The sequence below is a fragment of the Pectinophora gossypiella genome, chromosome 7, assembly GCF_024362695.1.
Source record: "Pectinophora gossypiella chromosome 7, ilPecGoss1.1, whole genome shotgun sequence".
Classification (NCBI taxonomy): Eukaryota; Metazoa; Arthropoda; class Insecta; order Lepidoptera; family Gelechiidae; genus Pectinophora; species Pectinophora gossypiella.
The window spans coordinates 10128182-10151831 of record NC_065410.1 but is presented as its reverse complement, the minus strand read 5'-3'; the positions used below and the strand labels follow the sequence as shown (position 1 = coordinate 10151831).

At 38.6% G+C, this 23650-nt stretch overlaps 1 protein-coding gene across 11 annotated transcripts in view; it reads right to left on the bottom strand.

Annotated features, from left to right (window-relative positions):
* The window catches only part of LOC126368000 (disks large 1 tumor suppressor protein), a 44147-nt gene that overhangs the window by 3929 nt on the left and 16568 nt on the right, over positions 1-23650 (bottom strand). Inside the window, exons 3-19 of one of the 11 annotated variants that reach the window (XM_050011826.1) lie at positions 17135-17250; positions 15331-15435; positions 15171-15221; positions 13471-13500; positions 12523-12753; positions 11260-11340; positions 10579-10824; positions 9043-9184; positions 8393-8667; positions 7458-7591; positions 6320-6439; positions 5350-5464; positions 4311-4419; positions 3856-3897; positions 2593-2628; positions 2093-2161; positions 583-732 (exon numbers count right to left, since the gene is read on the bottom strand). In XM_050011826.1, coding sequence (XP_049867783.1) covers positions 583-732; positions 2093-2161; positions 2593-2628; positions 3856-3897; positions 4311-4419; positions 5350-5464; positions 6320-6439; positions 7458-7591; positions 8393-8667; positions 9043-9184; positions 10579-10824; positions 11260-11340; positions 12523-12753; positions 13471-13500; positions 15171-15221; positions 15331-15435; positions 17135-17250 — 2052 coding nt within the window. Of the gene's footprint in view, positions 1-582; positions 733-2092; positions 2162-2592; positions 2629-3855; positions 3898-4310; positions 4420-5340; positions 5465-6319; positions 6440-7457; positions 7592-8392; positions 8668-9042; positions 9185-10578; positions 10825-11259; positions 11341-12522; positions 12754-13470; positions 13501-13846; positions 14052-14554; positions 14839-15170; positions 15222-15330; positions 15436-17134; positions 17251-23650 lie in introns of those variants that run through there. The other 10 variants (XM_050011823.1, XM_050011824.1, XM_050011827.1 and 7 more) reach the window with 10 other exon arrangements.

The following is a 23650-nucleotide window of genomic DNA, read 5'->3' as shown; positions in this document are numbered from 1 at the left end:
CTCGATGAACCATTGTATGTGCGATGGACTGACCACCTGTCACTGATACAGTTCATCACATCCGTCTTAGGAGTCACTATCAAAAGTATCTGCAACTTGTCCTCTAATTACTTGTGGCTTGTACGAATGAGCAAATTTACTGAATACCCGATGAAAAGGTTCTGGTTCTTTTGGATTTTTATCTGGTACCTTATTCAAACCATTTTTTAACTATGACATAAGCAGTCCGTATACCTTCCACTGCTGGGCAGAGGCCCCCCTCAATCAACCGGAAAGGGTATGGAGCATACTCCACCACGCTGCTCCACGGGTTGGTGGAGCTGTTTTTCGGCTAATAGCCGGGACCAACAGCTTAACGTGCCCTCCGAAGCACGGAATCATCTTACTATTTCGTACAATCAGGTGGTTCAAGCCTGCAATGTCCTTACCAAACAAAGGTCAGTCTCACAAAGTGATTTCGACAATGTTCCCATCGGACATCGAATCTGGACCTCAAGATTGTGAGCCCAACGTTCTAACCACAAGACCACGGAGGCTGTATAACAATGAGTATAACAAAAAATATAAAAATCGATTACTCACGTGGCACGCAGCTGCCGAATTTATCCGGGAATTCGGATATGAGGTCGTCGTTTATCCGGTCCTTGAGCGGGCCCAGGATGATCACCGGCCGCGTATAGTTGATGGTCATCTGCTGCACCGTCTCATACGACAACACCGTCTCGTCCTGGCCTGCAAGTCAAACTACTTGTACCACCATCTATGCCCCTGTAGCTTCGTGATAAAAAACCATTTCGAAACTAATTTTGAAGCATTTCCAACATTATTAGTTCATGGGACTAATGTAACTATATTAGACAGACTAAGTCTCCATGTAATGTAAGTCGGAGTAGCAACAGACGATGTGTTTCACGTTTGCATACTAGTTAAACGTCCGGTTGCGCGTATGTTAGCTACTCAGTAAGTGCGATGCTGCGTGCTCGATGTCTAGGTTCTCTAGTTCTGCGCGTGCGATGCCTCTATGGGTGCTCTATAATCGGTTTGCTTGGTACTCCAACGGACTTGCGTTTATCCAAAACATACGAGCACTATCATCCGTCACTTCGAAACAAAATTCAAAGCTTAGCAAACTCTACTTTGTAGTGTAATACAAAAATATTTCTAACTAGATTTGCAAATATTTCATTGACTCATTGCAAGTACTTTATTTCAATTCCTCCTCACACTAGCATTTATGTCTTAGATAAAAAGCGTTACTGTGTAAAAGGTGCTTGGAACAGACCTCACTCGGTCCTATGTACATGCTTTTTACAATTTATACTAAGAAACGTGAATATAAGTCTAATATTATCAAATGTTAACCAGGCTTAAATATCACCCGAGCAGGACAAGATAGGCCAACACTATATTTAAACCTGATTAAATACAACTAATAAAAACGTCTTAAAACAATAAGCAAATATACACATTGTTGTACAAAATACAATGTAGCAACTGCTAAGGCTAGTAAAATAATTACAGCGTCCCTAACCTCTGAAGCGACAAAAACTAAGTCTAAAAATAAACCAGCACAGCATAATTCTGAAAACTGAAAACAAGCCGGAATGAAGTATGTCGTGAGGTCGATACAGTCGGTGTGTCATGGTGGGCGCGGATGGGCGCGGGTGGTCGCGGGTGGTCGCGGGTGGGCGCGGGTGTGCGGCGCGGCGCGTGCGGTGCACTAGCGGGCGGCGTGCGGCGTGCCCCAGCCCCCGGCGGCGGAGTGCCCCCAGCCCCCGGCGGCGGCCAGCGGCGCAGGGCGGCTGCGCAGCTGCTCCCGACGTCTATGTTACTGCGCTCGAGCGCGCCGTCGCATACATTCTTTTGAAAATGATCCAAACGGTTTCGTGATGATTTTCGAGTGCGGAGAGGCTATTAGAGTCTTCGCGTTGTATGAAAAAACGATTGAACATAAATAAAGAATGACAACATAATAAAACTGGAGTGTTATTGAAATGAAAACTACGTTTCTAATTGATGATCATAACCAGAATGCGGGAGGTAAGGTATCGGCTACGGCACTCGCAAGCTACGCCTCACTCCCAAAACTTACTCTCGTCCTCGAGATATATGAGCGTTATCTCCTCCATCATGGGAAGTTCCACTCGGTACAAGATTTCCCCTACACGTAGAAAAATTAACGTTACATACATTTAATTAATACTCTGCAATAGGTGCGGTCCGTAGAGGACGCGGAACTAGAACGGGAAATCTCTGAAGCCACCAGTATTAAAATAGCATGGAGAGGTAATTCCGATATTATCGGTCGTCACTCGTGTGGCTCGATCGTATATAGCGGCTGTCTATAAGTAGGTATATGAGTAGCGCTTGGAAACATAAAGAGCAAATAAAATGACGCAACAGTAATCGATGGATGTTAACATGTAGCTACGGGCGCCGCAGATGGACTATGGCGCCGGGTAGGCAACTAGAAGCACGCGCCGGGGGCGGTGCGGCCGGCTCACATACACTACAGGACGTGAGAACATCGACGGGCGCCGCTGCTCCCCTCACACACCCGTGTTTATCAACAATAGCTATGGTATTATTCACCTTTATCTGCGGTGTCAATCTTGGTAGCACTCAATACTGTCTCGTCAGTCCGTTCAGCAATAGTCATGCAACGGAACAAGGAGATTACTTCAAAAAACGAATAAAATTAACAGGCAATATTACCACTACGTATTACAGAATAATCTGGCTATGAAATGCATAACGTGTTAAAACGTTCAAAGTGTATTAGCACGTGTACGCTCGCAAGTGTTGTGCGTACGATCGTTATGAAAACACAGTTATGTGACCGGGGAGCGGCCGACAGAAAGTAAAACTATCTAACACACAGATGTAAATAGCTTGGCTTGTCGGTGCCTACACCAAGAGTTAAGTTTACCGGACAAGGCATTATATACTGACAGACGCCGACACACTATACCTATATAATATATAAGTATATATCCATAAGCATCACCATGCTCCTCCATATAAACTACAAGCGATAATTTACTCACACAGATCCGGTACAAATCAGAACATTGTTATAGGTATAAAGTATAATTCACTACATATTCCATAAATCAGGGCATCATTGAAATTCTACTTATAACCTATGTGTGACATCAAATAAATGGAAATGCCTCTCTATATTTTATTTACGATTTAAAATAATAACGAGCATTTAAGTAATATACGAGTTATTACATTCTAATATAAGTATAACATACCTATGCATAGGTTTTACGTGGTAGTCCTAGAATGTCAAACGCGAGGATACTGACGGTGGTTAGATCAAGCGAATAGCTTCAATGTAAAAACGACCTAATAATATATTATTACAGTGATTATTAGCAGCCGCATGAAAGAAAAACTGCGTACATATCGCTCACAACTATTTTTACGACTTAGTTTTGCGCAACAGACTAGTAAAGATAATTGATTTCCAAAAAAAATCTACAAAAGAGTTGAAAGTGATTGGTGCTCATATAACATGACCAAACATACTAGTTTTTTTTTAGTAAATTCATGCGAATCTACTAATAAATCAGCAGGCCAGTATCCAGGAAAAGTGGTCAAACGGCGTTATAGTAACTCAGTCATCAAATTTTATGACATATTATGTTATCACATTTTTAAAACATCATTTATTTAACATATTTCGACAAAATTTCGGCCTGGCTACGGGCTCTAGTGTACTCTATAGTTTTCACTAGCCTTTATAAGGTTAGTACTTGCGCAAAACCAGTTCGATTCAAAGGGAGCGACTCAATGACCTACAAAGACAGCGAGATAGCAATAGTAGGTGATGTTATGTGCACTTACCGTCCGCGTTAGCATCCTCCTGTGTGTAACAAAGCATGAAAGCTGGAACAAAATGGACGGATTAGCTTATCAAGTGCGCTCCGCAGAACCCACGGTCCCAAGGGTTGACTTAGCAGGGTTATAGTTTTACATACGGGGTGGTACAGGCTATTTAATGAATTTAGTTCGGTGCTAAAGATTCTGATCGTCATTGTACATGAAGTGAGAAGGTGGATAGGATATTTTTTTCGACAATTGAACGTCAGAAATTGTACCAAAATGGATGTCAATAAACACATTATTTGTTATGTTATGATGCCTTTCGATACTGTAACAAGGAAATTGGGTTTTTACCCGCAATTTTGGTAAGACGAATAGAATCCATAGCGTCACACTGGGAATGTAATACTAGAATATACAAAGAGGTATAGAGCTCTAGCTTCCCTAGGTTACGTTGTGCAATATAATGTACTTACGTTCTTGGTCCGAACCGTCCTCGGATTTGCCGTCCTCCCGACTCTTCATAAACGGGAACTTTCTGCTGAACGATAGCGTCTTCTTTTTCCTTTCTAATGTTGACTGGCTCTGCAACATTCAGGTTTGGAATTCATTCGAATTTGGAATTTTTATTTGACAGAGAGAAAAAAATATTTGAGGGAAGGAGGAGAAATAGAGATTACTTTAGCCATATTCATATTGTTGGACAGAGAATTCTCAACCAAAGATAGAAGATATACTGTGCTACCAATTACCATCTACTGCTGAAGAGTAACGCCATGAAGGAACAATGGAAGACTATTTTGAGCGTGGGAGAAATACATCTTTATTGGGTCGTGTACTAGGTTCAAAATAAATTATGAAATTCTGATTACTAAATAAAGACAGATCTAAAACTAATGAAAAACATTTTCTTTTTTCTATTTAACTTATTTATGAATTTTAATCCAGAAAAACGTAATAATAAGTCCGTTATTTTATCACGTTTTTCTAGTGTCTTTTTCATACAAATTCCATAGTAATTTCGTGTTTTAAGTTTAGTAAAAAGTAACTGATTTGATCAGAGAAAGTTGAATTAAAGGGAATATGAGTTTTTAAGTTATATAATAATCTAGGCTTGTTTTTGTACTAAAATTATATACTCGAATCATAGGTCCACTTTCCTCTCCTTTAGCCCATTATGTTGCCTATCAATAAACAATTAGATAGTACAAAACCACTAGTACACAATACATTAAATCAAGCACAGACGGTTCAATATACATTACATTATAATTTTATTGAAAGTCACAGTTTTACATAGGTGGTAGGTATAGTAGGTACATTGTGACACCCTGATAGGACACAGCAACTTAAGCATAACATTTATTAAGTATAATAACAGAGACGGCATTTTCATTCGTTCTCAAGTGAAATTTTAACATAACGCATCTTGATCGTCGTAGAGTCGTCGTTATAAGTATAGAGTAAGGAATAGAGTGTAAAAGCACTACAGTGCGGATGACTCACAGTACTCACGGGCGTGCCCTGTCCCTGGAACTTGACTTGTCTGTCTCGCGCCCGCTGCTTGCGCTCCCATCGCTTCTTCGACGGAATTATGCCGATCGCATCTTGGTCCGTTGTATCTATCCGCCTAGAAATTACGTAGGTATGTATAGTCACTTTATGAGACTGTCCTTTGTTTGGCAAGGACGTTGCAGCATTGAGTCACCTAATTGTCCGCGTACTATTATCCGCTTTGAAGTCCTGGCAGACTATGGAATTCTAGTTGGTGGAATCTGAAATTCTTTGTGAGTATGCCTATTTAAAAATAAGTTTGTCAATGTACTGCCCCGCTGCTTTCTCCCTGCCTAATCAATTTTCTTCAAAACTAGAGCGACTATTCACTCTAGTTTTGATATCTATGCATTTAGTAGGTAAGCGTTACCACCTTAGTCCACATCTTAACTTTTTACGAGACGAGATTGTGGTCAAACGCAATTTTATTTTATAACAATAAAAAACTATATCCATCATTATATCGGTTATAGATGTATGTCGCCATATTCATATTAATTGATTGCAAAGTCACAAACAGTTAATATGTTACATGGTAGTGGGATCATGTGACGGTCTGTAAGGGCACAGCAACATAAGAGATGATACCAGCTGCCTCATTAACAATATTATGCAGAATTATTAGAAATTAAACAAACAAATGAATTCAGTTCATCATATCCTTAGGATATGACGACTTCACAACCGGGCGAGAGCCTTCGGCGCTCCCCATTTGTCTGACGAAGTAGTTAATGATATAGGTATGCGCCAAATCGTCAATAAGTACATAAATCATGTCAAAAAATCAGCAGAGAGCTGGTTATAAGATATTGTGGCTTCCGAACACTGGTAACAACATAGAAAATACAAACATACTTTATTTCATCATCATCATTATCCCGTTTTTTCACAGGGTCCGCTAACCGATTTGCTTTTAAGAAAAGGAACTGACCTGGCTTGCCACCACTCGTCGTCAGATGCGTTGGTGACGTGCAGTATGTCTCCGTAGCGGAATGGCAGTCCTCGGGAGGGCAGACCGTCGTCGCGGATTGGGTCGTAGTCGAATAGAGCTCTGTAAAACAAATCATGTGATAAAGTTACCCGAGCTACACAATAGGATGGAATACCTACAGGTCTTCATCATCTCACAGCGTTGGTCACTTTCCACGGGGTCCGTTTACCTAACCTGAAGATTTCACAGGTCTGGTTTATCATAGAAGCGAGTGCCTATTTGACCTTCCAATACGCGAAGAAAAAACCAGCCCAATACAGATTAGGTCACATACCCCCCAAACGTATTCCTCGGGTATGTAGGTTTCCTCACGAAGTTTTCCTTTACCGCTGAGCACACAATAATAAATAAATACGGGTTATTAAAGAAAAATAACTAATCCTTTCACTACTACAGCAGAGGCCTAATCGTGTAACTCAGTTTCTATCTTGCTTGACAGATAAAATTCCTATCCTCATCATTATTAGCCGTACGACGCCCACTGCTGGGCATAGGCCTCCCCCAAGGATCTCCACGACGATCGGTCCTGCGCTTCCCGCCGCAGAGGTTTCCGGAAAATTCTTATCCTATGTTTGGCCAAAATTACCAATCATAGGAATGTAAATTTATTGATATTCCAGCCTAGGATAGGACATGATATATTACAGGAGTTCCGTCTGTCAAGATAGAACTCAAGTTATCCGAACACCTCAGCATAGAATAACGAATAATACTACGTATAGAACGGCAACTCTCCGCTCCCCATCAGAGTCTGAGCTAGGTTTACCTCACCCCCCCTCGAACATAGTTTATTAGACTTGAATCGTATGCCGTCAGACGTTACATACACAGACGCGCGTGTACGAAACGTCAATGTATGGTGTCTGCGTAAAACGAGGTTGTTTGTATGAAGCGTCCGGGGAGTGACCTCAGTCAGTTCGTACAGAAAGCGATATGTGGTTCGTGATTGGTCGCGTATCATGACCTTGAACCAGATTGTGTGGGAAATAATAAATAATAGACGTAATTCCGAGCAATTGAAAATCCACCGTCCTTGATCGTCTAATGCCCACAAAATAAAGTATGTTAGGTAGTTTACCTGACGTAGAGTGACCGTTTCTGTGACGTTCTGAGCAGCGTGTGGTGTTGTTTCAGCTCGTTGATGCGGGCTTCGAACTTGTTGTACTCTTGTGGTCGGTAAACCACTGTCAGCTTCACGTTCTGCCCTGTGCCCTGCAATGGGGAATGATCGTTGTTAGGTCCAATAAAGGATCAATAATTGGTGATGAACTGCGAACACTTAACAATGATGGTAAGGTAGTCTATCACTATAAAGTTTGACAATGGTGCCAAATTGCCAATGACAGTTATTAAATTAGTGCCGTCCTTCACTAACAATACATGCAAGAAAGAGATGGAGCTAGTTTTAGTCCTGTCAAATTATGTAAAAGTTGGTGGTTGCCCGAATTGACACCAAAATACACGTATATACCATGATCGGAGGTGGGGCCTTTCTTCATTATATAAATAAACAGTCCATCATTATTCACGACCCGCGCATCCTCGAGGAATATCATCCCACATTAAAAAGTCTAATACGGACGACAGCGATTAAAATTCGAACTTATGATAATTTATTAAAATAAAAATGTTTTGAACCCCTGAAACTTTGTTTACTTTCTTTATCTCGTCTGATTGGCCTTACTTTAGACACATAACATTTAGTATTTCAACAATGTTTTTTGACGTTACTTATTGTAGGTTTGCTTCAAAGGTTTGTTTGCATTAAATGTGAGCGGCCCTCACTCAGTTCGACAGGTGAGAGGCTACTTGACAACCTAGTCAAATGAGATACTTTAGTTTTCTTTGAAGTTTGCATGGTACTGTCCTGTGACGTCATCAATAAAAGTGGCCAAACATAGTCATTCTTACTTAATTCATAAATAAAATTCCAAAAAAAGGCCGATAAGTTAGAAGAGATTGATTTTTGATAATAGACTGGCTTCTATTGCTAGATTGGCATATAATATCTACCTTTAGTGCTTTAGCAGCTTGCTCGTGCGTAGCGTGCGTGATATCGGTGTCATTGACCGCTAGCAGTCTGTCGCCGCGCCTCAACAGCCCGGATCTCTCCGCTGGTCCACCAGCCAGTAGAAACGACACGTATATCCCGTGTCCATCTTCTCCACCAACGATGTTGAAACCGAGCCCCTGTGAACCTTTTTCCAGTTCGACGACTCTCTGCTCTTCAGTGGAGTCCGTCACGTCGTCTGCTCCGTCGCGGCGGAGGGAATTTGCTGTGCTTGATGCTGTTGAGAAGATAAAACATAGCATCACGCCTGTATACCCGAAGGGGTAGGCAAGAGCTGTGCAGTATAAACTACACCTCTACGGTATGGTACGGTGTTGAAATGTAGTCTTTATGTTTTAACTATTTCGTATAAAAAAAAAATAATCATAATTGATTGAGAACGGTATCATAACAATCTAAAAGTAAAAATCATTAGTACACAATTTTGCGATAACCGCAATTTTATTTTACATTGTTTCCCTGATAATTATTCTGATTACACTTGTACCACCAGCACTCGCTCGCCCGTTGCCTTTAGCGAGGCCCCTACGTATTAGTACGTCGCGCAGTGATTCACACGACCGCTCTACACATACTTATTAGTAATACTCACGAGTATTGGCTCGCGACGTCCTCGGCGAGGGCTGTCCGTGCCTCGGGCCGGGCACTAGTACCAGCACCACTCGCTCGCCCGTCGCCTTCAGCGCCGCGACCGCGTCTTCGTGCGTCACATTGTCTAGGTTCACGTCCCCGCGCTGTTAACATACACATTTTGTATCACTGTGCTGTTTATAGACTCATATTTCCCATAGTCAGAGATAAATTTTAAACTTTGCATCATTTCCATTTATTACGATAGAAAACTCAACTGTTGAGTTAAGCTTGCTTTTGTACATGTTCATATCTGTTATATTTATATGTAACTTGTTTGTGTGCAATAAAGAAAGCGTATTAAAGCTTATAGCGTTAAGTAGCCGTATCATAGAATCGTACATATTGCTCAGGATACGATAAATGAATCAACGCGGTTAGCTACGCAATAAATAAACCGATTCCATTGGTTGAATTACCGCCTCGCATGTGATAATCAGGTTCCATGCTATACAGCTGCTTGACTCTAACACTAAAAGTAATCAAGTTTATGTATTATCGTCCTCTCTCGATTGTATTTATATTATTATCTCAAGTCCCAAAATATATACAAAAAACCTTTACATTTGACAAGGACTTTATAATATTAGACTTTAAACATTCAGCCTAGTTGGAAAGGTCAAGCGTAATATGTAGATGACAAATACCATTAAAATACTAATGGTTTACATTTTTACAGACCTCGGTAAAGAAACGAGGGTACGCAAATACCTGCGGTGCGATGAGTCAACATTCAACAACGAACTATGTCGTAACAAGCCTCGAAAAATGAAAACAATGCGCGTTGCTTAATACACTGTTTCGCGGAAGTTGCTCATTCAAATTGATTTAGCGGTATTGTTACAATTTGCAGGAAGCCGATATTTCGGTCTGTCAATTTAATTATTTACTTTTAAGCGATTACAAACAAGTAGTATGCTGCAAATAGTATAATTCAGGGTAGGTAATACCGAATTTGAAGTCATCTCTTTCATAATTAGAACATAGGAATTCTGTTTACATGGTTGTTTAACTATGTTATGTAAATTGGTAAGGTACGCGTGTTAATTGGGATTTTTGATGACTATTGCGCTGCGTTACACAAGCCATAAGAACAAGATGTGAAATTCCAAACGTTTTTGTTTTGGATTTTTTTCGAGTTATGATTAATTTTAAGGTTACCTTATTAAGGTAATTTATAAGCCAAAATGTTTTACCATTAAGGGTGTTCAAGGGAAAATTGACCGTGTAAATTATGACCATTACGATAATGTTACTTTATCGAGAATTTAACAATCGTAACGCTATCCAATACGATAGAACACTAGAGTAATGATGATGAAATTTCCAATTTTCTAAGGAATTTATTGTTCTCAAAGGCGACATAAATAAGAACTTAATTCAACAACGCAGTTATGTATATAACAAATTTTATTTACCTATAGATATAATGTGTAAAATTTTGTATGTATTGCTATATGTGTACGTAAATAAATAAAAAATATCAAGCAAGTCTCACCGAGGTATTTTTGACCATAAGCAGCTTGTCTCCGACCCTGAGCCGCCCGTCGCGGTGTGCGGCGCCTCCCGCCATGATCTTAGTGACGTAGATACCGTTGTCCCCCGGGATGTGCTGGTTGCCGACCCCACCAGCTATACTGAACCCCAAGCCCGCTCCACCCTTTACCAGCTCGATCTCAATGGCTTCCTCAGACTTCGGCTGCGATACTGTCAGCGTTTCCTCTGTCACACGACGTCTTACTTTCTGTAATATTTAAATTAAGCCGTTAAAGAGTGATAAAGACTAGTGAGCAAGAAAGGATATGAATAACAAAAAACCCGTTTATTATCAGAACACACTTTTCGAAAGACAAATTTCTATTTTAGTGTTGTAACTTCGGAATGTGTTATGGTTGAGAAGAAACAGCGCAAGAAAATCCTCAACAACATGGTTTTAGAATGACATAAACAAACAACCTGCGAACATATCCCACGCAGAACGCCCGAATACTTACTATACACACTCAGGACTATGAAGAACTACAACAAGATACTAAATGTCCCTAAGATAGACATCTAAAAGTTTTAATAAGATTAATCTCTCAAGACAAAATAACCCTAAAGACGGAAATGTTGTCGGAAGTTGACGGAAGTAAAGAATAAAGCGAAACTTATTGTAAGGAAAATAAATATCTCTTACCAGTCTCACGGTATTGCCAGCTTTTTTCAACGCATCCACCGCTTCAGCGTGCGTTACGTTTTCGACGTTCGTATCGTTTACCTGCGCAAAACAGAGTATATTACTATTGACATACTTATGCAGGTATGTGAATTAATGATGTTGTATGAATTATTTAATAGTATTGTCTTGGATAATTAATAGGGTCCGATTATATTGTGTATGTGTTGCATAATAAATTAGAGATTATACAAAAGGTTTTGCCATATTGAGATGATAATGGAAATACATTGATATTATCGGTTATCGTAACATCATAGTCATTACTAATGTTTACAGTCTAGTACAGGTAGTTTTAGTGCCATTTGACATTAAAATGATCTTGGTGTATCTTGTTTGGTGAATGAGATGTTGACTTCAATATGTTACAATTTCTCATGTAGTATTGATGATATCAGTAACGCCCTATAGTCAATCGATTCGTATTGTATCAACTTATCATATAGTCACTAGTAACTCTTTTTGTTTAGTTCTCGAGATTACCCCGAATATTAGAAGAGAAGACAAGCTCTTGCTTTATAATAAATAAAAAAAGGTTTTATTTCTGTAAATCTTTTACAACAGTACATGAGGCTTTCCTGAAAGTAATCGAAGACACTTGTGTTGGGAATGCCTCGCTCTTCCAACACAATACAATTAGTCAACTTTACAATATATCAACTTAAGAGATATGCATTTTATAAATAATTTTAATATCAATCAATTCATAGATTGATATTTCTATTCTTAGAGTTATGTCTTTAAAACTCACTTAAGTCACTCATTTTATCAAGTAAGTTAAATAAACACGAGTTTTTAGTATCTTAATGGTGTATTTATGAGTGGTAATCTTATCTGTAGAGTTATGTGAGGTGCTTGCGAGCTACCGTCAAGGTAATGCATTAAGTCTTATATTTGATTATCACATGAAAATGTTTGTGTAAAGATGTATATTTTATGTGGTGAAGTCTGGTATTAAGGTCAATCCATAAACTAAGGTTTTGTCACTAAACTCGTACAAACAATCGTAGTCAGTGAATAGATATAAGATTTTATTATTTGCATAATATTGTTGCAATATTAGTTTTCCTTTTGGGGTTTTTTGGCCTGGCTTGGTTAAATAGACCATTAGGCTACGTTTAGGCATATTTTAGCGATCTTACGCACTATCTGCCTATTCCTGCTGATTAAAAAAGCTCTTGTAGTGTAGTGGAAGGGATCAGAAGAGATATAGAACACACATACTTGTAATATGGCGTCATTGATCTGCAGTTGGCTGGCGGCGGCGGCGCCCCCGGGTATGAGCTTGGTGACGTAGATGCGAGGGTCGGTCGCCACGTGCGGGTTGTCGGAGCCGCCGGCGATGCTGAAGCCGAGCCCGGCGCCGCCCGCACGCGACAACACGATGCTGAGCTGCAGGTGCCCATCCTCCACCGTCCGCTCGCCACCACCACCCTCAATACCATTTATCTGCAACTTTCACAACATTTCCATTATTCTACTGTCTATAGCTGGGTAAGAGTACTCGGCAATGAACATTAAGGACGATGAAGAGAGTCTAGAGGTTATCGACAACCCTGTGTTTCCCTAGTGGTTGATGGTGATACAGATAGGCATGAGGCCAATTACCAGATTTTTATGGTTGAGGGTATTATTGCATAACTGAGATTGCTCTGCTTGTGCCATAATTAATCGTGTCATAAATGGGCTTTATAGGTAACATTTTTGTATGCTCATTTTGTGAGAAAGAGATGAATGTGTCAATTACTGACAAGTAACATGTTAAGGATACTGATATGATTCATAACTTTATTGATATCCTTGTAAATATAAATCTTTGATTTGAACTCAATTTGATTTTAACAGCTGTCATTGCATACTGTTTCGTATAAAAAGCCAAACCACACATTTAGATTGCAATTTGACTGCAGCAACTTTAATATTGAATAAATAAATATGACACCAAGTACTCATTTTCCTTAGTAACTTACATACAGCTGAGAAATGGCCTATTGAGGATAATTGCAATACTAAAATATTGGATATCCACAACATAAAAGATACATACAATACATAAACTCACGCCTATTCCCCACCGGGGTAAGTAGAGACTGGAATTCCAATAACATAAAATGTCCTTACAAAAATACAGTATTCTAGACACAAACTAAACAAAGAAAAAATTTAAAATACCTGCTTCATTTCTGGTGAGGTAACGTGAGCCTGAAAGTCGAAAGAGTAATGTTAATCCCATATGGACTAGAAAAACCCAGCTTTCATTTATTAATGAATTAGCTCATAATCTCTGTACAAGTAGAGAAATAGAGATAGTCTATCATTCAAAAGGAAAAAAAACTAAGAAGGTAAATATTAATCAGTTTATTTAAAAGTGTTAGAAAGTAGCCTATGTTAATTAAAGAGATAAGCATCTGTATTTACTTCTTGTTTCTACTGACTGTAGTTTTTAACTTATGAAAACAGGCATAAATAACAATGGTGAAATGTATTTCTTTCAAAACTATTTATTATGATTTGATTATATTTAAGATGCAACAACAGTCCTACTTACCGTGTCAAGATTAAACAAGGAGGACACTTTCCGTAGGAATCCATTATGGGTTTTTTTCTTCCGTCTTTCAGTCATTTTGGAGAGCAGTATGCAGCCCTCTTATATGGTTCTCCGTATTATACTATGTACACCGCATGCATGTTAGTTACACACTCGTGTCCTGGTCAGCACCTTACTTGACGACGGGCGGCATGCACCATTCTACCTAGAACCCAGGTCTAACTTGCACCAGAACATTTCAAACATACATGACCTGAATTACAAGTATGTCACCTCTTTAATGTTTGCATGTTGTCCCATAACATAAGCTGATAATCATGTTAGATCAGGGTTTAAAGACTGCAGCAGTTCTTATCTAACGATCGTAATAAATCGCGCCGAGCCCTTTTCTGATAGTGATTTTTAGTAGATATGTATGGATGGCAATTATTAGGCGTGTTACCAAGTTGTGATCAATGATAGGATGACATGAATGTCAAAGCGATGAACTTTAATTAGAATGTCCGTGTTACGTTACTTATTAGTGTGCAATTCATGACCATTTGGAATTACAAATAGATAGAATCGTCAGCGAGTAACACAGCGGATTGCTACAAGCAAAACTAGCTCACAACTCGCATTAGTCTCACCAAGAATCGAAACGATCCCAAAGTGTAAAGAAATTACTAAACGTTTAAAAATAGATTAGTGTTTATTAAATGGCCTTACTTGCGACGAATACGAAATATCAGCAGTGTGAATGTCAAAATTTTGTGTGCAATATCATTTCACTGATAATCATTTACGAGTATTCCTTCCTTCAGTCGATGTACTCGTACGTCATTGGCACAATTGTGAAATTTAACGGCACCAATCCACACAACGAAGAAACGTTAGCACACATATCGCCGAAAACTTGTACTATATTTTAGGTTATAAATAGTACTACGAGACGCGAAACACCAACCATCCGCCATTACCGACCACTTGTTGTATGTATGAGGCGTTCCGTTCAGTCAGCCACCTCCGACGTCAAGTCACGTCATCAAATTTAAAAAAATTAACATACACAAAACGGAACGGAATTGCCGAGGGATCTATATCGAATCGAAAATGTTGTCTTAGTTTTTGGTATCGTCAATAGATGGCGTTATTGGGAAATAAACAACAAGTTTATTTTTGAACCCGCGAACTTGATTATTTAAAATTTTCTATGTCTGCCCAAGTTGCACAAGTATTCAAGAAATTAATTATTGATATTTGAATAAAAAGTTTTGAGTCATTGAACTTCACCATTGTTATAAATGCTAGGATGAGGTACGTAGGTACATAAAAAGTTTATTACCTTCTTTTCTTCAGTTTCGCCGCTCGGTGCGACGATTTGCACGCTTCCCACCTAAGTAGTAAATAAATTAGTGTATAATTAATAATTGGTCAATATATTTAATTTAGTTCTGATGAAACTGTGTAACAATAATAAAATCGATTATAAATTAGTACTCTACCTTGGTAGAGTCTGGCGTTTCATTGCGAGGTGGTTCTGGTTTTCTGTTGTTGTCCTGAAGGAAGGCATTTGACACGGATCTGTAGTCGCTTTCCTCGGTTGGTATCTGAAAAAAGATAAATGTTTTTGCTTTTATTTTGGTTTTTGGTATTATTTAGCATAACAATCATTCTGAGATACTCTACTCTGAGATAATCATCATCCTCCTGCCCTTAACAACATGTAAGTATTCTTCTTCCATTCTTCTCTGTCAGTCGTATTCTCAATAGGTACTCATACCTTTCATTCACATATCCTTCTTTACACAATCCATCCAATCCACACTTTCTTGGGTCGTCTCCTGCCACTATATATCCTTCCACATTCCTACTTACTCATTATTTTCCTCGTAATATGCTTTTCATCCCTCCTCATCACATGCCCATGGTGTTGTCTACTCGTAGATAATAATTATTATAATAACGTTTAATATAATGTTTTGAGTCTAGAAGTAAGGTAAGTGTCAAAGTTAAATTATAAAACAATTATTTTGTTAATATTCACGTTATCAAACGAACCAAGGCGTACAAAACAATCTGCATTAAAAAAAACAGAATATCTCGCTTGCACGCTGTTAATTGATAAATAACTGAAAATTGAGCAAACAGTACAACTATATTTTCCATTGGAATTGTTAACGAACAAATACTACCGCTCGAGCGCTCGGCTCTCTCGTTGTTTCGGAAACAAACAGTCAATCGTGATTGGGGTAGAAATTAAATGTATATACCTAATATGCTTACTTATGGGGATATAGCTACTTGCCTAATAATTATCGCAGTTGCGAATCTATTTATAAGTAGTTGTTGTGATAATAAAGAATTGATATTTAGGTATAAACATACCTATTTCGCAACATACCTAATTATTTACGATTATGGCTTGAGACACGTATACTTAAATATTAGTAAGATAATTAAGGCGATACTGAGGTATTACCTAACATTAGGAAAGAAGCAAGGAACATCCTTTCCAATTATACAAGTCTACTCGTTTAGCATCTGATTTATTCCAGAATTATTCTTCTGTGACATTCTTTTTACGATGGCCTCTCTCATGTTCCTGGCTGGATTTGGTCGAAAAAATTTGTTAATGCCATTAAAGTAAACTTTTTAATGTACTTTTTTATTTTTTATGGCTTTCATAAATATTTTTCCGACTATTATGAGCAGTACCTACTTACAAAATTGTGTCCAAACTCTTTATTATAGAACCTTTTTGAGTTCGTAACATTGTTTCTATTTAAGAAAAAACAAGTTTTTATGCTTAAGTGTCGCTTGATTTGTACGAAGAGAGAGAAAAATCCCATCTGCATACTTACGAGACAACTAACGGAAGATAAACCTTGTTTTAGCTCTGACTGTAAAATTAGACTTTTTTTGCCTAGCTTTCTATTTCTTGATTTGTCTCAGAGTACTAACCTGGCTTGCGCGCACGATTGTATTTGTCCCCTTTACTTATAACTATCTGTAAAGGGGACAACACGCTCGTGTCTATATATTCTGTACAATAAAGCATAAGCAAAACCTGACAGAGGGCAGCAGTTTAACTGTCGTCAGTACTATTCAGAGGTAGAGGACAGGAGTCCTAGTAAGGCTTTGAAATAGACTACTTACTCTGGACGCCCACTCGCATCAGACAGAGTACTGCCCTATTTTTCCTTAAAAAGTAACATGAAGAGGAATGCTACACCGACAAGAGCGTGGCTCTTAAATTAGTGAGGATGATGAAAGCATAAGTAGTCGGAATAAAAGAAGAAGTGTTACCTCCCGGCGTGTGTTGTCGGCCTCCCACTTGTTGGCGATGCGGATGGTCTCCGCGGTCTTCTGCTGGATAGACTTGGTGTCATCGAGGAGAGTGAGCTCGTAAAACTCTTGTATATCTGCAATGGATATATTAGGTATAAAAATAAACGAACCAAAAAGAAAAAAACAGACAGGCTAAACCATGACAAAAGTATTGGTACCTACTTTACCAGTCCTACCTACTAAGTACCCTTCAAGGGATTGCGGGCATAAGTTTTTGGATATTTAAGATATATTTTACGTAATTATTTTACTTTTACGATTAGGTATGTAGGTAGGTAGGTATGTAAATTACGTTTTATATATTTTTTTTTAAAGAACGTTTTGATAGCTTAAGTGATAATATCATAGATGATTGCGCCGAAGATGACGCAACACGTTACTAGTTTTTAACAAGTTTTAAAATTAATTATGTATGTATACCTACCTGCTTAATGAACGACTCATCTATTAGTTATTTTACTTCTATCCTAGAGCTTATGTTCATCTCCTAGAGTTCATCTTGCGATGAATGTACCTACCTCTGACTACTCCAATTGGGTTATAGTCGTGGGCTTGTTTTATGTTATTAAGTACAGTGGATATTAATTATAAAGGTATGTTTGGTATGGGGTAAGATAGGCTTTTTCCTATTACAGTGAAACTTGGTTAAGTGGGACCTGGATAAGTGAGAAACCTCCATAACTGGAACTCATGCTGAGGTCCCAACACTGAATTACCTCTGTTAGTGGGACGAGGTAAGCCTCTATATCTGGGATTCGTTCTTTCGATTTATCATCATAGTTACCTCTATAACTGAGACAGCGAGTAAATTTTTTATTCATAAACCTCTGTAACTGAGATAACATTGTTTGTTTACTCATTCTTATTCTACCCACAAATTCCACACGTAATTCCAAGTACGTAAGTACAAATTTTGAGCTTCAAGTACCTTCATTTTTAGTTTCGCTTTACTATCATACAGATGTTTATTTGAAAAATGCCAAAACGAAAGCTACAATCGTTATCTGGGTAAATGGAATCGAGACACTGGGTAAGTGGAATACCTCTATAAGTGAAACGACATTGCAGGTCCCTTGATGTCTGACTTAACCAGGTTTCACTGTATATAGTCACTTACTTTTTCAAGTAGTTAGACTAGTTTCCAATTAGTCAAATTAGTTAAGGAAATTGTATGAAGTAGCACACTGTGACGTCATACAAAAACGTAATAAAATGTCGAATGACAATGGGCACATTTGTATGAAACTTGGTCCAAGAACCTCCACTGATGAGACTTATATGTAATGAAAGCTTATACTTTCCCTATGATTCTGGCAAAGTTCTATCAGATTCTGTCCCGGGGTTCTACTTTTACGACCATGTTTGTCCTGGCTAAAAATGTGATAAAATACAGTGGGGGACTAAAATCGACTCAAGATTTGTTGCTCAGTAGCTAAATCTACATAGCCAGGACAAACACGGCCGTAGAAAAAGAATCCCGGGACAGAATCTGATAGAACTTTGCCAGAATCATAGGGAAAGTATAAGCTTTCATTACATATAAGTCTCATCAGTGGTGGTTCTTGGACCAGTTTCGCCCATTCTCCTTTATTATTACGTTTTCCTTGATTAAAATTGATAAATAAGTGAAATAGAAAAAGAGAAAATGTTTTCGTTAGTTTCAGATCTGTCTTTATTTAGTAATTAGAATTTCATAATTTATCTTGAACCTAGGACAGGACCCAGGTATTGAAAAGTTTTAAATATTAAGTAAGAGTTTATCTTCCCGTGGCTTGAGACTGCCTATTTCAATTCGAATCCCGAGCGGCTCAGAAAAGAGTTACCCATCATTAAAATAGTAGCAGTCGCTACTCGACTGCGAGGTATAGGTACAATACTCATGGTAGTATTAAGTAAGTAAGTATAAAATACTAGAGGTCCTATAATTTGCCTATAATGTAAGCGTGTAGTGCAAACTATCGCGTGAGCTCGAAGATCGATATCGACCCCGGCCGCCGACCCCGTTGCTGAACGATGACTGACCGTTTAATTTTAAAAATATGAACGCTTAACTCACATAAGATAAGAAAATAATATAGAATAGAATATGTTTATTTATCAAAAAACTTAAACATTGTATACATTACTGGCGGACCCCGCACTAGGGAAACCGTGTATCGCGGAGGTCCTGAACATTTGTTATTACCAAACACTTTTAAATAAACCGGCGAGCTACCCTGTCATAGAAGTACTATTATAACATTATTATTGTACAATTTAGAATAAACAAAAGTAAGTAATAGAAAACAATAAAAAAGTTACATTTTATATGGCACATTTGACGACAAAGAAGAAGATGAAAATGCATGACACAGTATTACTCGTATCAGAATCGAATGTACATAAAGATAGCTACGTACGATAAGACGCAAAAGTCCAATCAGTTTCTTGCAAATTAATAAAGTAACTGTTTGTAGGTACTTAAGACCTCCTGGTTACATGTCGTTTCTGTAATAGACCAAAAACACCTATAAAAACATACGTTTTATAATTATGACAACTCATTAGTTGTTCGTAATTTTACCACTGTTGACAAATAATTCGCTGGGCTAAGTGATTGCACTTTTGCTCTTTGATTGTAGTACATACAGAATCTAGACACAATGAACATTGCCCCAATAGTAAATAAGTAATCAGTGAACAATTAATCTAGTGGAGCAGCGTAGTGCAGTAGGTATGCTATTTCCTCTAATCAATAAGGGGAGGGAAGGTCTGAGCCTAGCAGTAGTAGGTATGTAGGCTGTTTATTTACTTTATTAAAAAAATACATTGTGCTAGCAATGTCAGCCAGCTATTATTCCACTGTTCCAGTTTAAAAAATAACCCTTCCTTATTTCGTGCCAGTAATCTTAATCTTGTGTTTTTATGTAGGTCTTGCTAGTATTGCCTGCAATTCCAGCCAAGTCATTGACCCGCCCCTACCCACCACGGTAGCGCTACCACCGCATACGTTTAAAATGATTAAGTAGGTACATAACATGAGCTCACTACTATATTATTCAATTTGGGGAAGTCAGAGATACATCCAACGTAAGATGTACGATATGTACCAAATGTACCCACTCGTCACCGAGCTTTCTGTCAGACCAACGTGATAGGTAGGTGTTGAGCCGTATCGCCTTCTATAATAGTAACTAAAAAGACAGAATGCGCGAATTCTCTTAAAAGTGATCTAAGGAGTCGTGTGCATTTCAAAATAATGGGTACCTACGTAACCTAAATCGGCGATGGGCATCATCCGTTGCTAAGAATTTATTCTATGTATCCATATTAGAACTCATGAAATATATCTGCAAATTGATTATTATTTGTGGCAGAGTATATATAATATGTTTATGTATACCTATGTCAGAGTTTATTTACTTCGCAGGCAGAGATATCACTATTGTTTCACGACATAAATGGCAACTAGAAGTTATACCAACTTAGTTTCATAATGTTAGTTTAGGTTGACGTCTATCTCAGAAACGGGCCGGCACAGAAGATAGCACCTAATAAGCTGGTTCGGGCCAGCCATTGTCTGTATTCTATTATATTGACAAAATTGAAACTAGTTAAAATAATTCATACTCGTTTTGAAGCACGCCCGTAATCCTTAACTGGGGCGGATAGAGTGGAGTAAGTATTGTAACAAACGACAACTCTCTGACAACGTTTCATAAATGATATCTTAGAACTCCTGTTGTGATTTGGATGGCGTGAATAAAAGATATAATTATAATATTCTTCAGTGTATAATTAAATAAAGAAATAGAACAGAAAAAATGTACAACGGCTTGGTAACACAAAAAGAGAGGGAAGGACAACAGCGCCACAAGTGACGAAACATAGGAACTAAAAGGCGATTGCGTTCCATTTCAACACCCACCCCTGGAACGCAAGCCCATTTTCGTAACACAATACAAATGTTTATCTGCACTAGTACCTTTAGTAAGAGAATCAGCTATCATCTTATCACCACTAATGTAACAAAACTTTATCTTTAAATTATTTACATGATCCTTCAGAAAATGGTAACGAATGTCTATATGCTTAGATCTAGGTAGGTAACAGTCACTAGTAGACAGTCTTATGGCACTCTGATTGTCACTGAAGATCACAAGGGGGTTCTGGTTGCTCTGTTGCTGAAGTTCGCCGTGCAGTTGCTGCAGCCACAACGCCTCTTGTGCTGCGGAGGACATGGCCATGTATTCGGCCTCGGCCGTGGACAGCGCCACAGTCTGCTGCTTGTGCGAGCGCCAGGATATAGCTCCACCCTGTAACATAAAAATATAACCCGTGCACGATTTACGGTCACGGACGTCGCTCGCCCAATCTGCGTCACAGTATCCTGTTATATCTTCATTACCATCTTTGGTGTAAATTAGCTTCATATCTTTTGTGCCCTGAAGATATCTAAAAATCCTTTTAATTGCATTCCAATGCACAGATTTAGGCTCTTTATTAAAGCGGCTTAATGTATTGACCGCAAAAGATATGTCTGGTCGTGTACCTTGCGCCAAGTAGAGTAGGCTGCCGATAGCTTGCTGGTAAGGGCAGTCTAGTACTTCTTCCTCTTTGTCTTCATTAAACTTTAAGCCAACTTCAATGGGAGTCTTCACAGGTTTGCATTCTGACATTCTAAATCTGACTAATATTTCTTTAATATATTTTTCTTGATCAATCATTACTTTATCTCCTTCTCTTGTTATGTTTATACCAACACACTGACTTGCCTTTCCCAGGTCTTTCATTTCAAAGTGTTGTTTCAATTCTTCTTTCAACCAATCTTTGGTAGCCTTGTCTGATGTAAACATAATCAAATCATCAACATATACAGCAATGAAAGTCTTCTTCTCTTTATCGTAATAGACACAGGGGTCAGTTTTTGACTGTTGCATTCCTAATTTATGCAAAACATCATTCAGCTTGATATTCCATAGTCGGCTCGCTTGTTTCAGTCCATATATCGATTTGCGTAAAAGACATACCTGAGATCCTTGTTTATATTCATCTGGCTGTAGCATATAAATGTCTCTATCAATCTCGCCTTGAAGGAACGCTGACACAGCATCCATCTGGTCAATCTGGAGACCATATTTAGCTGCTAGAGCAAACAGGTAACGTATGGTAGTGTATCTTACGACAGGTGAGTATATCTCTTCAAAGTCTGTGCCCTTGATCTGCGCGTAGCCTTTAATAACAAGCCTAGCCTTATAACGAACAGTATTGCCATTCTGGTCTGTTTTCGTCTTAAATACCCACTTGCATGGTAGTGCCTTCTTCCCAGTAGGGAGCTCTGTTAAACTCCAAGTCTCATTCTTAATCAAGGAGTTGTATTCTGCATCCATCGCGCTCTTCCAGTGCGCGGCTTGCGGGGATGACAGAGCCTCCTCTACTGTCTGTGGGTCAGTTAAGTCAGCGGACAAACATAAATAACAATTTCCAGAGTCATCACATTGCCTACAATGCGGTTGGTGTCTCTTATCACGCGGTCTCAGTTGATAAGGGTGACGGTAAGTCTCTTCAAGGTCATCAGTGTCAGTTTCATATTCACTTGAACCTGAAGCTGTTGCTGTGGCTAATTCTTCAGAGTGACTTGGTGCTTGCTCCCTGGTACAGGTGGTATCCTGCTCCTGGTGAGCTGGTGCTGGACTGACGCTGACAGCTGGTGCTGGACTTACGCTGACTGCTGGTGCTGACTGTCTCTCTTCAACTGGTAAGTGTACTGGAACATTATTTTTACATGACATTGGTATACTGATGTCTTTATTTCCTTCAATAAAAGAAACATCCCTGCTCTTTACAACTTTATGCGTTTTCATATCCATTAAGCGGTAACCCTTTGTATTTTCGCAGTAGCCAACAAGTATCATTTTTGCAGATTTTTTATCCCATTTTTGGCGTTTTTCCTTAGGCACATACACCATACCAACAGAGCCAAATATTCTCATGTGAGACAAATTAGGTTTCTTACCTGACCACATCTCATAGGGTGTTTTACCTTGCAAAGCTTTAGTGGGGGAGCGATTCACAATATATGCAGCAGTTGACAGTGCTTCAGCCCACATGCGTTTGTCCAAGCCTGCGTAAAACAACATGCATCTTGCTCGCTCTACTAGGGTCCTGTTCATTCTCTCTGCCATGCCATTGTGCTGAGGGGTGTATGGGGTAGAAGTCTGATGAACAATTCCATGATTAGACAAGAATTTCTCAAAATTGCTGTTACAATATTCTTTGCCATTGTCAGTTCGAATGATTTTAATTTTATGTTCATGTTTATTCTCCACTTTCATTTTAAAATCTTTAAAAATCTCTGTCACATTCAATTTATCTTTCATAAAGTATACATGAACTTTACGAGTGAAGTCATCTATGAAAGTGATAAAATACTTCATACCTCCATATGATACATTCTCCATTGGGCCGCATAAATCTGAATGTATTAGTTCTAAC